The following is a 17,218-nucleotide window of genomic DNA, read 5'->3' on the forward strand; positions in this document are numbered from 1 at the left end:
TTGACCGCGGGATGAATCATGATCCTACGTCAGTCTGCTTTTTGAGTAAGTATTATTATCTTTGTTTTCTTATCTGTACACTTGCTGCATCTGTTTCAGAAAAACCTTAGGAGGACATTTTTTAAAAAGGCGTCAATTGTGGGGTTTTATTTTGTAGCATTTTGACCGGACGTTGTGCGGTGGCCTACGTCAGAACACATGACCATGACGACAGTCAACAGATCAGTGTTTGACAGATGTTCGTGCGGGACGAACCGCCTCATTCAATGCCGAGGATCGGCGCAGGGGAGCGGTCTGTGTCTGGAGTGTTCGCCGCGGAGGAGAGCTGAAACATGTCCGGGGAAAAAGCTGCGAGTCCCTGTAACAAGTTCCAGGCGAACATCTTTAATAAAAGTAAGTGCCAGAACTGCTTCAAGTCCCGGGAGCTGCATCTGCTGAACGACCATGACAAGGAGCAGGTAACGTTAAACCGACACCGTTAATGTCTCCGCTGATTAAACCACGTCTTTAAAGAGTTACGTCTTGAAAAAATAAAAGTATTTTACGTCTTTGTGACTCAAATGTGTTTAACACAAACTTTAACCTTCAGTTTAAGTCCGTGAACGTGCAAATTTGAAACGTGATAATGTAATCGATTAATCGCCTTGTCCATAAATTGACAGTAAACAGTGAAAAATGCCTGTTTTACTCTCTGGCTGACCGAGCTGACCTCTGCTGTCATCCAGAGATATTCAGGCTAAAGTCACGTATGACTCCACAAAGCATCAGATCCTCATATAAACAGCAGCTGTTTCACATTTGACTTTTAAAAGTGTCTAAAATGTTTTTTTCACAGATCAAAATGGTTACTGACTAATCTTCTGTTGATCAATTAACTGATTCAATAATTTGATTGTTGCATCTCTGCTTATTAGCGTCCTGGGAGGTTAACTGACTTCTAGTTTTCTTTGATTGACAGTTGAGATGCACTGGTATTCCTTTTTTTAAATTCCATATTGCCAATAAATCAGTTATCTTGGCAGTTTGTAAATAGAATGTAAAAAAATAAAGACAAATCTGTCACAGTGGAGGTTTCTTTGAATTCCTCACAGTATCTGACTGTTTAAAAATCCTTGTTTTGATTGACATAAATTCTCTGAGCATTAACAGAATAGTCAAGGATTTTTCTAAGCGTGTTCACTGCCTCTGAAAGCAGCGTTCCTGCAGGTCTGTCACATCGAGGTGATGTAAGGAGACGATCATGACGGCTTCCTACATGCCTCACATTGTTCAGATATGTTATTAGTCTCTGTCCCCCCCCTCGCTTCACTGTGCCCTGTAATTTCAGCCGTGTTGCTCAACCTGCAAACACTACACATGGAATTACTCTGGCACAGTCGGCTGTGCTCACAGAGAAAGCTGTTTTTGTTGCTATAAGTCTGGTGCATGTTTTCCTTTGGTTTTTAACAGGCTGTGAAGTGTGGAAATCTGTGTAGATATCACTTTTATCACTTTGATAGAAGTTAGACACATTTCATTGGTGACATTTCTCTTTCTGGTCTGGATTTTCTCCATCTATGTTTCCACAAATGACAAAGTCAGATTTGTATTGTTTGTTTGAGGTGAGGGAACGTTTGTATTCACAAAGAAAATCTGAAGATGCGGTTTCAAAAGATTAAGATTTTATGCGTCTGAATGCGGATTGGTTAGTCGACTGACAGAAAATCAATAGGCAGCTTCTTTCATAATCTATTATTTGTTTCAAGTAATTTTTAAACAGCAAAATGCCAAACATTCTCTGGTTCCCACGTCTCAAACGTGAGGATTTGCTGCTTTTCTGTGTCAGTTGTGAGAGTGAAGTTGGTTATTTTTTCTGTTTGGACACCAAATACTTTATTTTGTTCGTGTATAGAATTTATTTTGGTGACGTACAGGAAAAGATTTACCCTCACAGGGACATTTTGCCTTATTTTCTGACATTTTATAGACCAATCGACTGATTAATTGAAAAAATAATGAACAGATTCATTGACAATGAAAGTAGCGGGGAGTGTACGGCATTTTTAACAGTAATCTTAAACGATTCATCGGTTGTATAAATACTGATCAGTTTAGCTGCAGTTGTTTGTTGTCTGTCACTCGACTAATCAGTGCCTTAGGGAGGTGACTGAATATTAACTGTCCAGTTTCCTCTTTCATTGACGTACAGGCCAAACCCATCTACGGAGGCTGGCTGTGTTTGGCTCCTGAGGGGACAGACTTTGACAACCCAATGCAGAGGTCGAGGGTAGGACGCAGTGAAACTGAAATGGAATACACACCTTTTCCACTTCTACACTGTGACTCATCCTGTAAGAAAAATGGTGCCGTGGTGATTTAGTTTCCTCTCTCTGTTCATCAGAAATGGCAGCGGCGCTTCTTTATCCTGTACGAACACGGCAGCCTGAGCTTCGCCCTGGATGAACTGGTGAGAACATGCTCAGAGAAATGAATTACCAAACACAAACAGTGAAGTGGAACAGAAACATACATGAGGTAGCGGTGTACAGTAAGCCCTGCTCTGTGCATACATCAGCATTTACAGTATGTTGGGATCAAGCAGGCATCTTTAGGCCAGATGTTGTGAGCAGAACCACAGCAGATGATTTGGGCTTAGCTCGTCCTCTAATGCACACATCCCCCCTCTCTCTGCGATCCCCTCAAATCTCATTCCCTCATCTCTTTCATTCCGCGCTCAACACTACAAACTGCTTTCTGTTTGACTCTCATTCGTCTGTGTTCTGGTAATCAGTCCTAGCAACGCATTTTCAGTGACTGGCTCTCCAGCTCTCACAAGAGTGATTTAGATGCTCTGGTTCTTCCTCCAGCCGAGCACTTTGCCACAGGGGACGGTGAACATGAATCTGTGCACAGACATCACAGACGCTGAGCCCAGGACGGGCCAGAGAAACGCACTCTGCATCGTCACGCCGGAGCAGGAAATATACATCCGTGGTGACAATAAAGAGATCATGAACGGGTCGGTATTAAACTCCAGATACAGGAAAAATACAGGAGCGTTTCTCACATCCTGCCCATGTAATGGTTTTTTTTTGCTGTTTCTGTGTCTCTTCACCAGGTGGAGTGAACAGCTCGCAGTGTATCTATGCACTAACAAGCAAAATCAGAAGAAAAAGCGCAAAGTGGAACCTGTTACCACGCAGGTAGCAAAGCAAATGTCCAATCAGGCTACGATCTTTTTGTAGCTCCAGTGCTGGTAACGCTTTAATAAAAAAAACATGGTGATTTATAGTTGTTTACTAATACATAAATAATAACGTATATCTTCTAACAGCTACGCTGTAATGCATTAAAAACCATTTGTTAAAAGTTTATTTTTTTTTATAAATGTTAAATGAGCTATTATCTATTTGGTTTTCTAACAAAACATTAGGAACCCAGTCCAGCAAAGATGGCTGCAACTGATCCGGCAGAGTCCGGCTGCGGTCGGTGGCAGGAAGACCAGCAGGGCAGGGGACCGGATGTGACCCCCATCTGGACTGTCACAGAAACGGATCCCCCGGGCCCGGGGCAGACCCCTGCAGGTGCAGCAGAGGCAAAACACAACACACACACACACACACCCCTGGCTTTCGTGTCCGTCAGCCAATCACAGCCATTTCCTGTCCTCCTGCATCGTCCTAACGTCGTGCAGATGTTCACACAGTTTAACCCTTGTTTAACCAGCTACACTGACAGAGCACTGATTTTTATTTGTGGGAACAGGCTGGAGGAGTTTTTGTTTTAACAGGAAGTTACAGGAAGTGACAGACAGAAACACACAAACACACTGTGACATACAAAAAAAAACTTGTGTCTCTAACCTTCAGGCATCATAAAAGTCAAACTCGATCCATAAAACGTCTCTTAAACAAGTCCTAATAGGCTCGGTGAATCGCAGGGGACAGGTATTCTTCTTCACTGGAGCTTTGTGCAGGGACAGAGTGGACACCGGTGCCCAGCTGGTGTCAGGCTTATTGCAGGGTCTGGAAAGGTCCTGTAATAAAGGCCTGGATTAACTCCTGCTGACTGTGCCTATAGGCTGCTTCATTAGAGGGTCCCTCTGAGGGCCAAACACAGACGCTGTCTAATGGATGACCCTCTGTCAGGGCTCTCGTCTACACCAGGGTTTCCTCTTGTCATTGAATTCCTGGACAGGCATTGAATTCTTTAAGGTTTTTTTCCAGGCAGGGAAAGTGTTTTTGATCAGGCACTGTCTGAGAAATGGGTCATGGTGCCTGTGTTTTCTAAACTCTTTCTGTGTTCAGCTGTTCTGGTTTTTAAAGCGCTTTTCCCACATATGCTGCTGAAATCTCCAAAAAGATCTCAGATACTTTCCCAAAGCAGAGACTTCAGACACAGCTTAGTGGACTTGAACCAAGCCGTGATCGATTTGTCCAACTCCACTCTGAAACCTGTCTGTTTGTGTTTCTTTCTATATCCAGGCAACACATCTGCCTACCTGTGCCCGGTCTCCAGGGGCTCTCTGACCTTGGAAGGTGCCGGCAGTTTCGGGAGCCCAGTTTTGGACTTGGCAGCCAATGGAAACACAGAGCCCGGCGTTAACAACCAGCTGGCTGAGTCAAACAACATCCAAACACCAGCAAACAACAAAAACCAGAGCCAGGACAGAAGGTTAGAAATGAATCAGAGGCAAGATTAGCCATTTCCAGCCAATTTTGACGATAATATGTGTAAATAATTCTTCTGTAAATTGTGTTTGGCGGAAATCTGGAGTTTGTTTTCTGTATGTTTGTTTGCATGTAATCTGTGGGTAACGCTAACAGCCATTTAAAGTGCCTTGGCAAAGGAAAAGGGGGTAAATGTGCAAGCAATTAGCACAAAGGACATCCACTGCCTCTCAGCTTCCCCCCAGCATAAAGCCGAACAGCCATCGCACACCGCTAAACACCAGATCAAAGGCTCACGCTCTACCCCTCCATTAGAGATCAGACTGCCGCATTTTTATATTTAGCTTAAAGAATCCCTCCCAGTTTGTGCCCCAGCAGCATGTAAACTGGTCACGTGAAGAGAATACATCTCAGTTCTTCACTCATTGCCTTATTGGGAAACAAAAACACAAAATACTTATCCCCCCCTCCAAATAAGGCCAGAAATTCCAAAACGCTGGTGTAATTAGATATCTGCGGCATTGTTTCTCAGGACCTTAAAGCTGCCTGTCAGAAAAAGGAGACTTCAGCTTGAAGCTCAGTTTCAGGGCACAGGACTGTCAGCACCCACCAGACAGAGCGAGGGAACTGAAACATCCTGCTCAAGAAGAATTTACAGAAGTTACTTTTAACAAAACTACAGTAAGACAGACACTTTGGTCCAAACAAGACAAGAAGACAGATTTTAAAATTAGAGTCTAAGTGGAAAACTTTAATCTAGTTTTCTTTGGGACAAAGAAAACTAAAATTTAATGTCGCTTTTTTTAATAAAGAAACTGACCAATATTCTGGCTAAAATGAGATGTACACAGACTGACAATACAAATGTTAACGTCGATAAATCATTTTGATAGGCGCGATTAGTGAATGGTAATGTGGTGCATTTTTGTTGGAGCTAAAAACAAGACGTGGTGTCAGAAGCATTTGCTGATTGATGTGCTCTAACATCCTTAATATTTACCACGTAAACAGTAAATAAACAGTAATGTCATCAGTTAATTCTGTTCAGTTTGTGTCATCCGTGTAATCAGCTTCCATCAGTGCAGATCACACTCATGTCCTAAAAGTTATTGACTGATCCTAAACACAGCGTTTAACTGGCAGCATTGCTTTTCATCGTCCAACAGTTGTGTGTACATTACACCAGGTACTACACAAAACACCTCCGACACCTGTAAGAAGGACGTCGGTTCTTGTTTAATCTCTCAGCAACAACAACAGCAGTGGTGACACTCAGAGAAAGACCTTGGCGGCACTCAGTGTCCTCCGGGCTCTTTTCCTCTGCACAGGTGCAGTTTGGAGTCATCATGAATCTGTCAGTGTTTATGCTGCTTCTTTTTCTTTTTTCAGCCATGGCAGCAACGCAGAGGGGACTCTGGGATTGAAGGCCACCAAGAAAGAGCAGGGATGGAGGGCAGCCGTTTCCAGGGAGGGCAGGAGCGAGGCTCGCACCAGCAAACGAGAGGTAACCACAGTAAAAATCCGTTACACACTGCAGTGTCCGTTCTTGGGTTTTATTTTCTACCTTAAGGAGCGTGTCATTCTGGAAAACTTTAAAAACTCTAAATAGTTTTTCAATAATTTGACAAGAATGTTTCTCAGCAGCTTTCTGTTGTATCTTGTTCCCTCGTCAGTGAACGGAGCTTCAGCACAAAGGCCAGAAAACGTGGTTTTCCAAGGTCATTTAAAGCTATTTAATATCAGCTGCCACCAGTTGTTATTGTCGTAGCTTCAACTGTAAATAGTGCGTTCATGTAGGACACTGTAGTTTATTTATTGTAGGAATATGATTAAGAAAACAGGATTTCAGGTCCTTTAACGTCAACATCAAACAATTAAAAACTCATTTCCTTCATGGGTTTGTCATGACTGGACTGGTGTTGCCACTGGGCTGGGCTGTGGGCTGCACTGGTTTGGACATGACTCACACAACCAGATGTCATGCAGAGAAAGACGTCACTTTAACGATGAGGCTCTCACCTGATCGAATACCTTTAGAGGGTCGACTCCTCTGAAATTCCCCACTGAGACAGTCGGTGTGTAAACACGAGGGGATCCTGTGTCATTCAGGTTTTTTTCATCTTCATAGTCCACATTCGGTCCATGTTGAGTGCTAAAAAGCAGGTGATGAAAGTTTGGCGTGAAACTCGTGGACTCGTCAGTCCTGCCGTGTCAAGGCATGTGTGTCTTTCAGCACATGTGTCAGCAGGTGGGAGCGAGGCGGTGATTCATCCAGAGCTGCATTTTGTTTGTGAACAGAACGGGTTTTGATGCCCTGAAGCCGTTCAGTCCTCCTGTGGTTGCGTGTTGTAATCTGTGAGACGGCATTCCTCTTACAGACTTTTTTTCCAGGGATTTCTATCAACTTAAACAAGATACAGTGTCATGTCGGGAGCCGTGAGCCTCGAAGACTCTTTACGAGAATTTCTGCAGCATCACGTGACGTGTGTTTACTGAACTTGATCAACTCTGGGGAAGCTCAGAAAGTAGCGCCTCCATTTTCAGCTCCTTTCCAGGAGCACATCTGTTTGTGAATGATACTGTGCGCTGTCAGGCGAGACCCTAGTGATTAAAGAGGTGAGTAAACCTCAGCTAGTGTCTGTCTGTGTGTGACAGCATCAACAAAACACAAACACAAAGCACAGACAGTCCACATGGTGTTACATAAATCTGGATCACCAGTTAAACCAGGCTTACTTCAGTAAGTCAGGATTACTTTCATTAAATTCATTTTCAAAAAGGAGGTTTAAATAAGTTACCAAGGCAACTCACACCTCCAGAGTATTCTGGTTTTGAGGGGTGTTTTTAAAAATGCGGCTCTGAAAACCAGGGTTTATTATCAAAACTGTTTCATGTCTTGTTCTTATAATCTTAGAAATATTTCCATAATACGATCAAATTTATCTTTCAAAGACACAGAAACAATTTACCACACCTTCATCTCCTCATGCCTCGATTGCTGGGACAGTGTCTTCACCAGACTGTACAGAGCTCAGCTAAAAGAAGTGACCGCATCACGCCTGTTTCAGCCTCCTTACACTGGCTCCTGAGTTTCTTCATGGCCTCTCTCCGTGCTATATATCTGACTTAGTCACATATGAGCCAGTGCGTAGCCTGAGATCCTCGGGCAGAGGTCTTTTATTTGTTCCCTAGGTGCGGCTGAAATCTCGAGGTGACAGAGCTGCCTGAGGAAATCAGATCAGCAGAATCAGTGACCTCTTTTAAATTTCTCCTTAAAACACTGTTATCAGAGAGCTTTTCCTCATTTTACTGGATTTTTATTGGCCTTTTGCTGGTGACACTGTCATTGGTCATTTATTCACAGATCTTAGAAGGTGTTCAGTTTTCAGAATGAACCGTTCTGATCCACCTTTATGAAACAGCCACCATCATCACAGCCGAAGCATTGTGAAAGTATGGTCGCAGCAGTACAACACAGATGGTCGTCACTGTGGCAGCTGTTAATCTTTGATTAAACACACAGGCTCATTCCAGAGGATTTGCCTTTTAAACCAGCAGCGCTTTTTATCCCATGTGATGATTTATGTGTCTTTGGGTGCGTTTGTTTTGGTAGCCAGGAGGAGGTCAGAAGAGCCTGTCCAGAGTTCATTCAGGGCTCAGAGCTGAGATTCCCAAGACAGCCTCCTCCCCACCCCTCTCCCCCCACCCCTCCTACCCCTCCCACCCCCTTCACCCCCCCCCAGCTTCACTAAACAGAGGACAGGCTCTGTCTGCAGCGGTCAGTGATTGTTTGGGAAGAAAAAAGATCACTTCACACTGCAGCCGGAGCTCTGTGTTCCTGCATGTGCTGTGTCCTTGGATAGTTTTCAATGTAAATGCCAGAATAAAGAAAAACACAAAGAATGTTCTGTAACGATTAAAGTGGTCATTTTTTCCCATTAAAGTGGTTATGTAAGAGCGAAGAATGAATCTTTTGAATTGCAGAGGCTCAAGTAAACAAAAAACCTTGTTTCGTTTAATGCAGTGTAATCCAGACTTGAAAGAGACTGTGATACGTGCTGTGAAGGCAGCTCTATTAGCCAGCATGAAACCCGATCGTAAGAGGCGTGCAGGAATCCCACTCTCAGCTTTTTGGACTTGTAGCATCATTTTTGAAATGTAAGACAAAAAGCTGCGGAGTATCACGGATTATGTTGCCTCTAAAACCTTTTCATGCATTCCACAGCCAAATCCAGTCATCCATGTGCATTTCACTGGTGATGTGAGTGAGAGTTTAACAGGCAGTGGAGAAAAAGCCTGTTGGGCTCCCCGCGGTGCTCTACAGCAGGCCTAATCCTTACAGCTGACATCCCTGCCAAGGATCCAGACTATCGGTTACTCTGGTTGAAGGAATGCAGGCTGCAAAAACTGCCACCATGCCCGGCTGAGAAAACACGTCACGTCTGCCCAGGAGTGAAAACCTGCGCCTGATAAAAAAAAAAAACACAAATGCTGGTGATGAAAGGAGTTCTTGCAATGTCTGTATTTTCACAGTGGTTTGATTTTTGACTCTTTGCCCTCGACAGAAGCTGCAGTCGTGTGGAGACATAACCCAGCTCAGCGCTCCGCCTCCTCAGAGACGAGCCAAATCTCTGGACCGCAGGACGTCAGACACTGTCATGACTGTGAGTCACTGCTACTTTTTCAACACATAAAAAAAACAAAATACTGATTATGTGTGTCTGAAAATCAGGCATCGTCACTTGTGCTTCACCTGCCCCCTAGAGGCCATACAGCTCCTTGCGCCCCATGTGACCATGAGTACTGACCAATCATTAGTACAGAAAGTTGCTCAGATTCTTTGTCTCTTCCTATTCACCTGCCGCAGGTCTGATTACTGCTGAGTTATTTCTTCCGTTCCTTTTTATGAACAACAAAAATGTTCACATTTCATTTTCTTTACAGCCAGATTTATTAAACTTCAAGAAAGGCTGGATGGTGAAATTGGATGAAAATAACCAGGTAAATTATTTTTAGAGTCCTTAACTAAATGATTCTCATACATTGGATTTAGTTTGTTAACATCCTCTCCTGCGCGTTTTGTACCTTTCATTTGTCCTTTGCTTCCCTCTAGTGGAAGAAATTCTGGTTTGTGCTGTCGACGGACAGTCTGAGATACTACAAGGACTCAGTGACTGAGGAGGTGCTGTGATATTTGTTGTTTTATAAAGTAAAAAGTGTAGTTTTTGTGTTCACTTCAACACAGATATTTTCTACTTTCTCCTCACAGGCGTCAAATCTTGAAGGAGAAATCGACCTAACAAGGTGTTATAATGTGTCTGAGTATCAGGTGCAGAGGAACTACGGCTTTCAGATCCATGTAAGATTTCATATCAACACTTCCTACACTAAAAAGTCAAGATTTAAAATTTTCCCCTGCGTTACAGTGAAGTAAATTTTTTCTATGTCACAGACCCCGAAGGCTGTCTACACGTTGTCAGCCATGACTGCAGGGATACGCAAGAACTGGATCCATTCTCTGATGAAAAACATGCATCCAGCTAATGCTCCAGATGTCGCCAGGTAAAGTTAAGATACTCCTGTGGGATAAAATGGCACTGTCTCAACCCAGTTATAACCTGGGTGGTAATTCAGTCCTACATATCAGCTTAAGTGAGCCTGCATTTGATCCAATATTCAGAATCTTACTAAAGTAAAAGTACACAAGTATTTTCAGCAAAATGTACCCAAAGTATCAAAAGATCCTGGGAATCACTGACCTCTTCAAAATTAAATCTGAAAAGTAGAGCTGTAAAAATAATGTAGTGAATAGCTGTAATCTGTTTAAAGTGACAGAGAAACCTTCTGCATGGTGATATTCTCCAGTCTGACTCCATCTAAACAAACCTACAGTTTACCTGGACACCACGTTCCCTGCAGCCCACCTGAAGCACTCCCCAAACCAGACGTGACTCAGGACTCTCCCTCCACTGACGTCCCCACAGAGAGGGACCCTCACCCCAAACCCAGGACTGTGATGGAAAGACGGCGGGAAGGACGCTACAAAACCTTCGACTGGACCGAGTTCAGACCTCAGAACAAGCCGACACTGGAGACAGATCGTCAGAGGAGTAAATCTCCGTGCTCGCTGGAGCTGGGAGACCTGGAGAGAAGGAGGCGGCGTGAGGAGAGGAGGAGGCGGTACGAGAGCGTGCTGGGCTTCTCTCTGAGTTGGGAAGAGGTTGGAGACAAGGCAGAGGACGGCAGTGTCAGAGCACTGAGTCCAAAATCACAGCAAAAAGTAGAAGAAGAGATAGAGGAGTGCTGGAAGCAGGTGGAGAAGACAGTGTTCAGACTGGAGAGGACAGTCCCACTGTTTTCTGAAGCCAAAGACACTGTGGAGATGGAGAAGCTGCTGGACAGCTACAGGAAGGGGGTGAGTGATTCTGATCTGGGGCCCATTCATGCCAGCGTATGTGGACCGGGTCAGTCAGTCAGTCAGTTCACCACTTTGGTGCCAGTACATTTTGTACCACAGGCTGAGAAGCACTAGCATGAACAAGTTCAGGTGTGAAATTGATGGAATGCCCCTTTAACTGATTGCCTTTGTGCTGTTGAAGGTTGAGGATCTGAGGGTCCAGCTGGCAGAGTCGGAGCGTCACAGACTGGAGCTGGAAGCTCAGCTGAGTCCAGCAGGATCTCATCAGCAGCAGGTCACATCGGTAAAGCAAAATCCATTTTTGGCCTCTGGAGCCTGTTGACACCTTGTTTCTGTGCTTAAACATGTGGTAGCTAATCCTCCTTTTTACATTTTCCCTGTCCTCTTTCTAAGCTGGATCCTCCTTTAGATTTTGAAGCAGATCTTTGCTCAGCAGACTCAAACGAAAACTCGTCAAACAGCCAAACACAGAGCCTGAAAGGTGTATACGAAGACCAGGTCATCAGACAGGACGCGGAGCTGCAGCTCGGCCATGAACCGTCTCCATCGCCACCTCAGATGCCCAGCATCTGGCTGCATGATACAGAGGGAAATTTCCAAGACTTGGGAGATTTCTTTCCTGAGAGTGTGGCCACACCTTTACTCTCGCCTGCATCAGACAGCCAACACGTACTGTCCCAGAGTGATGGACAAGTTACAGGACTGAACTTTGATGGAACAACAACCAACCACCAGAAGCAGCTGGACGGAGAAGACAGGCAGCTATTTCCCACCTCAGAAACACAAATAAATCACAGTGAATGTAGCTCACATTCATTAATCTTGCCTGCAGAGGGAGGTGACAGCCCACTCAACGGTCTCATAGAGCAGCACATTCCTCCAGACCAGGCGATGGTGAGGAGGCTTTCCCAAGAGGTGGAGCTGCTCACCAGCCAGAACGAGGCTCTCAACCAGCGCAACCAGGAGATGCTAAACCAACTGACAGAGGCGGACCGCGAGATAGAGCGGCTGAAAGCAGAGCTCAGCAGCAGGTATACCGAACCCCATCACCTTCCAGAAGTGGAGCAGCAGGAGAAGATGAGGGCAGAAGATCTGGAGCGGGAGCTGGGCGTGAGGAACCAGGAGCTGCTGGAGGCCCAGGCACTCATCACGTCTCTGGAGGAAAATCTGAAGGAGACAGAGGCCCTGCTGCAGCTGAACGTCCCGGCAGGAAAGGAAGAAACAGGAGAGGAGAGAAATGACCAGAGAGCCGAGGGATATCTGCTGCGGTGTTTTGAGGCGACTGAAGCTAAGCTGACGGAGCTGGAGAGGCAGCTCAGCCAATCAGAAATGAACTGCAGGGAGCTGCAGGTGCAAAACGCGGAGCTGAAGGAGGCTGAGAAACTTTACCATCAGAGAGCTGCAGAGGCAGAGGCCGACATCAGGAGGCTGAGGCAGGAGTTAGAGAAGAATGAAGAAAATGAAGAAAAGAGATGTGCTTCTGATGAAGAAAGGATCCAGCAAGTGATACAGGGGATGGTCGTGAGGTTGGAAGCTTTGGGGAAGTTATTGGAGGTGATTGACAGGTTGGATTTTGGAAAAGAAAGTGAGGATGAGGAGAAGGTTCCTGCAGCGATGAGTCAGCTGAAGTGGGAGAAAGGGTTCTGCAGTTTGCTTCTCAGTGAACTACAGGCCAGCTATTCCCAATCAAGTGAGGAGAAGTCTGTTGAAGTGCTTCTTAGTGAGGTGACAGAGCAAATGATGTTAGAGAGGGAGATGCTGCTTTTAGGCCATGAGACGGGTTCATGCACAGATGAGGGAAGGGAGGGTTTGAAAGATTTGGATATTATCTGGAATACTGTAAGTGTGACAGGGACAGAAACCAAAAAGATCCATGAAACCAAGATATTTGATTTTGATCAGCAGCTGTGTGACGTTGAACAGTTCAGAGCGATCACACGGATGAAAATTTCTTTACTAAACCACGTCGCCTCCTCTGTCAGCACCTCTGCTCCTGAAAAACTGTGGGTCACCGCAGACAGGCTTAAAGATGCTCACATTTCAGAGCATCCTTCATTTGGTTTCATTCACTCTGTAGCCACTGAAGCACTGTACTGCTGTCATTTAAACCGGGTTCAGTCAAGATGTGTGAAGGAACTTGAAGAAACCAAACAGAAACTTCTCAACTGCAGCAACTGTGTCAAACTGATGGAGGAAAACAGGGAGATAAAAGCAAGGCTGTCAAACCTGGAAGGACAACAAGCATCTTCACAGAGACAAAAGATGAACGTGTGCTGTCAAACAGGTGAGACTTTCCCACAGGACACAGACATGGACACAGACACAGAGCTACAGACAACAAAGGACAATACTGCAGATAGAATTAGACAAGAAGATGTTCAACACAAACCTGAGGAAGAGGAGATGGTGGAGTCCTCACTCTACTGTACGGAAATCCCACTTTTTGGAATCCAAGAGGTGTCAGATGAAAACTTAAAGGGATGTGATGAATCCCACCAGGAAGCAGATCCAGACCTGGAGACAGAGCAAGTTTTAGAGCTGAGAAGAAGAGTGAAGGCGCTGGAGGAGCTGCTGTCTGCCACTGTGGAGGAGATGAATGAAGAGTTTGAGGGGAAAATAAGTTCTGTTCAGACGCAGCATGGGAAGGAGATGGAGAAGCTGAAGGCCACATGCCAGCGTGGGTTCGCCTCCATGGAGGAGTCTCATCTGAAGGTCATGGAGGAGCTGCAGCGCCGACACCAACAGGAGGTGCAGCGCCTCCTGTTGGAGAGAGACCAGCTGCTGGAGGAGGAGAGTGCGGCAACTGCAACCGGTGAGAACAGACTCTCATCACTCAGTATACGATTCCGTGGAAATGTTTCTGCAACAAAAATAAAACTCATCCAGGTTTTTTTTTACTCGAGGTAGAGGGAACAGTTGTTTAGTCTGTGAAACATCAAAACATTTATTCTGTTTATAATTATATACGACAAAGAAAAGCATCAAATCTTCTATTTTAAATGAATGAAATCTGCAGATATTTTTTCACAATTTCTACTTGAAAAATGTCAGAAACAAATAATAAATTATCAAAATAATTGTCAGTTATTTTCCTGTCGATTAATCCATATCTGTGTAACTGTGCTTCGTTTGACTTTTCAGCAATCGAAGCCATAAAGAACGCCCACCGTCTGGAGCTGGAGAGGGAGGCGCAGAGGAGGTGTCAATCAGAAAACAGCAACGGAAACACAACCCAGGAAGACATACACAGACAACACAGGTATGTGTAGTAATGATCTCCCACACAAACTTTATATTCTGGCATCTTGTTGTATAGTTTGTAACTTTGGCCGACGCATTCTTACAGGAACTTAATATAAAAAGTGTCTGTGTTTAATATCTGCGTTTGTCGGTGTGTTTGTGGAGTGAGGAGCTGGCCTCTTACCAGCGGGAGCTCGAGGTTTTGTCCCAGCAGTTCTCTCTTAAGTGTCTGGAGAATGGACACCTTGTCCAGGCTCTGGACGCAGAGAGGAAGGCCTTGTGTCAGTGCCAACAGGAAAACCAGGACCTGAGGACCAGAAACCAGGTGATACACGTGCTTTTGTGTATTCCATGTGTTGTTTTCAGATCGTTCAGTCTCAGTCTTCTCTGCTGATTAATTGACGTTCAGTCTTGGTTTTGACTTGTGCAGGAGGTGAGTGGTCACCTCGCAGCAGAGATCACCAGGCTGTGTTCACTGGCCAAACAGGACGACCTGCTGCTCAGTCAGGGAATGGACGTCTATGAGATGGAGGTGAGTCTCCTCTGGAGGAGGAGGAGGAGGGAGAGGAAGGTAACGGTGAGACTGTAAATGACGGGGAACCGTCTGAACATTGTGAACATGAAAGGTTTCTTCCTGGGAGAAAGAGTCTTTGATGTTCTCTACAGCTGAAAATCTAATATTGATGAGTCCAGTTTTTTTTTTTTTTTTTAATCTCATTTCTGAGGAGAAATTACGTCACAGCTGGAGAATTTAGTGTGAATAAAGTACATTCTATCATTGTCAGATAATCACTCATCTTGTTTCTGTCATTATTATCGGTGCCTTTAAAAGAACATACCCAGTAAAGGATTTGAAATGTTATAAATTAATAAAATGATCTGAGCTGTAGAAATCTCTCCTTAAACTGGACTTGATGAACTTAAACCTCAGTTAACGGATCTGCAGCAGGTTTAGGTTAAGGTGATTTCTACAGGACACAGCAGCTGATTTGGTTTGAGTGATCATGTGATTTTGAACCAAACAGCACAGGTTTACCTCCGTCACAGAGCAACAGCCCCATTTAATGCAGCTTCAGATCATTACCTCAGGTGCTGATGGGACCACTAGATGTCACCCATGACGCTGGTGCTGTAAACCTGCAGAAACACTAAGTGCCGTTTCAGTGTGGACATGTTTGATTACGTTCGTCAGCTTTTCCCAGAAATATGAGGCTGATGATGTGAAGTTTTTATTTCAGATCACTCTGCGAGTGAAGGAGTCTGAGGTGCAGTGTCTGAAGCAGGAGATCACGTCTCTGAAGGATGAACTGCAGTCAGCACAAAGAGTGAGAACCACACATCAAAGCAGCTGGATCAATACTGGTCTACGGTTTAGACCAGTATAAGTGTGAGCGAGAAGGCACATTCAATAACCTGATCACATTATTGATCACACATTTGCTCAGAGAAGGAAAAGCCAATCAGAAATAGAGACTGACCTTCATCTCCCATATAAAAAGTCCTTAAGGCTTGTTCAGTGATATGTTATTCTGCAAGAACATATAGTATGCCAGATTTATTCTTGTTTATTTGTTTGCAGCCGTTAATTGCAGTTAAGAGCATTTTTATGTAAAAGGAGTTTGATGAGTTTGTGGAGAAAAGTGAAGGAATTTTCCTTTGATCAGTTCAATAAAAATAAAAGCCCTGTTCTCTGCCACGTTTCAGGACAAGAGGACTGCAACAAAGAAGTACAAGGGCATGTACACGGAGCTGAGCATCATGGGAGCCAAAACGCAGAGAGAGATGGATGAACTGAGAGAGAACCTGAGGCTGGCTCATCAGGCTCTGGACCAGACTTCACCGTGAATTTCACAGTTTTGACAATAGTAGCTTTAAATTTGTCTTCACTGTAACAACAAGTACTTTACCCTCAGTATTACCTTCAAGACGTATTAAAAAAATAGATATATTTAATAAATCCAAAAACAATCTCACTTCACACTCCTTTTTTAGTTGGTCTTGGAGATAAATATTTTCATAATGTCAGTCATTCCTGTCTGGACCAAGTGTTTAAGATTAATTCCTCCTGTGTCAAACTTATATTCTTTTTTTTTTTTTGTCCTTAAATATATGGACCAAATATCGCCATAAAAAAATACATGGCTATGTTCTGTGTTGTACATACAGCATTTTATCTGAACAGCCACGTGGTTCTACTTTAATCTGTTTTGCACAGTAACTTGTTTTATCAGATATCAGATGTAAGTTATTCTCCAGCCTCTTACACTGCTGTATGTGTTCTCGTTAAACTGTATTTTTAAGCGATTAAATATTTTAAATTAAACACATTTTATAAACATTTCTGGCAGGTAACTTTACTGTCACACACAAACTGTAATTTATATTTGTACACTTCAGTGTTATTCATATAAACGGATTTTTTATTAAATGACATTGGCAGATTAAACCTAAACTGTGTTTATTTATTTATTTTGTTGCGTTTGTCATCGTGCCACAGGTCTCTGCAGGGTTGCCAGGTTGAAATTTGGGGCCTCATTTTTATTTATTTATTTATTTTTACATGAGAGAGAAAATTCAGCACGAATGATTAAAAGATCATAAAGCTGCTACGGTCACGTTATGTAAATACCTCTGAAAACTGCAGTAACTAACATTCAGGCGATCTTGGCCAGTTGTCAGTCTTCTTCCTGGAAGAGGAAGACTGTCAAGGGATCCTGGAAAATAAAGGTAACATCCGATGTCATGTTTCAAAATAAAAGCCCTCAGTGATGTGGCGCAAATGTGGTAGTGTGAGATGATTGCAGCAGGGTTTGAGTATCAGGGTTGTCGAGGTTAGAATATATGATAAAAAATGACTCCGGATAAAAAATGACTCCAGTCGAAAGCAAGTTATAGTTAAACGTAACACTGG

General features: G+C 43.9%; 1 protein-coding gene across 2 annotated transcripts; it reads left to right on the forward strand.

The window, feature by feature from the left end:
* The first annotated feature begins 262 nt into the window (after window positions 1-262).
* Window positions 263-16,748, forward strand: LOC121198952 (myosin phosphatase Rho-interacting protein-like). Of its 2 annotated transcripts, none has more exons than XM_041063345.1 (21): window positions 263-458; window positions 2,189-2,266; window positions 2,381-2,446; window positions 2,847-2,998; window positions 3,098-3,182; window positions 3,413-3,563; window positions 4,464-4,653; window positions 6,039-6,153; window positions 9,215-9,313; window positions 9,594-9,650; window positions 9,763-9,831; window positions 9,919-10,008; window positions 10,102-10,211; window positions 10,542-11,064; window positions 11,249-11,350; window positions 11,461-13,879; window positions 14,209-14,326; window positions 14,473-14,632; window positions 14,738-14,839; window positions 15,546-15,632; window positions 16,012-16,748. In XM_041063345.1, exons 1-21 carry the CDS (start codon window positions 333-335, stop codon window positions 16,150-16,152), a joined length of 5,040 nt encoding a protein of 1,679 aa, XP_040919279.1. In that variant the 5' UTR covers window positions 263-332; the 3' UTR covers window positions 16,153-16,748. The 2 variants fall into 2 exon arrangements, with proteins under 2 accessions (XP_040919279.1, XP_040919281.1); XM_041063347.1 differs by having other exon boundaries at window positions 10,569-11,064.
* The last annotated feature ends 470 nt before the right edge of the window (window positions 16,749-17,218 follow it).

This window comes from Toxotes jaculatrix, chromosome 18 (assembly GCF_017976425.1).
Source record: "Toxotes jaculatrix isolate fToxJac2 chromosome 18, fToxJac2.pri, whole genome shotgun sequence".
Lineage (NCBI taxonomy): Eukaryota > Metazoa > Chordata > Actinopteri > Toxotidae > Toxotes > Toxotes jaculatrix.

Bases quoted from the DNA above. Each gene is read 5' to 3' on its own strand.
- LOC121198952 (XM_041063345.1), top strand. From the start codon at position 333: ATGTCCGGGGAAAAAGCTGCGAGTCCCTGTAACAAGTTCCAGGCGAAC. The intron at 459-2,188 runs GTAACGTTAAAC...ATTGACGTACAG, and splicing joins ACGACCATGACAAGGAGCAG to GCCAAACCCATCTACGGAGG. The intron at 11,065-11,248 runs GTGAGTGATTCT...GTGCTGTTGAAG, and splicing joins TGGACAGCTACAGGAAGGGG to GTTGAGGATCTGAGGGTCCA.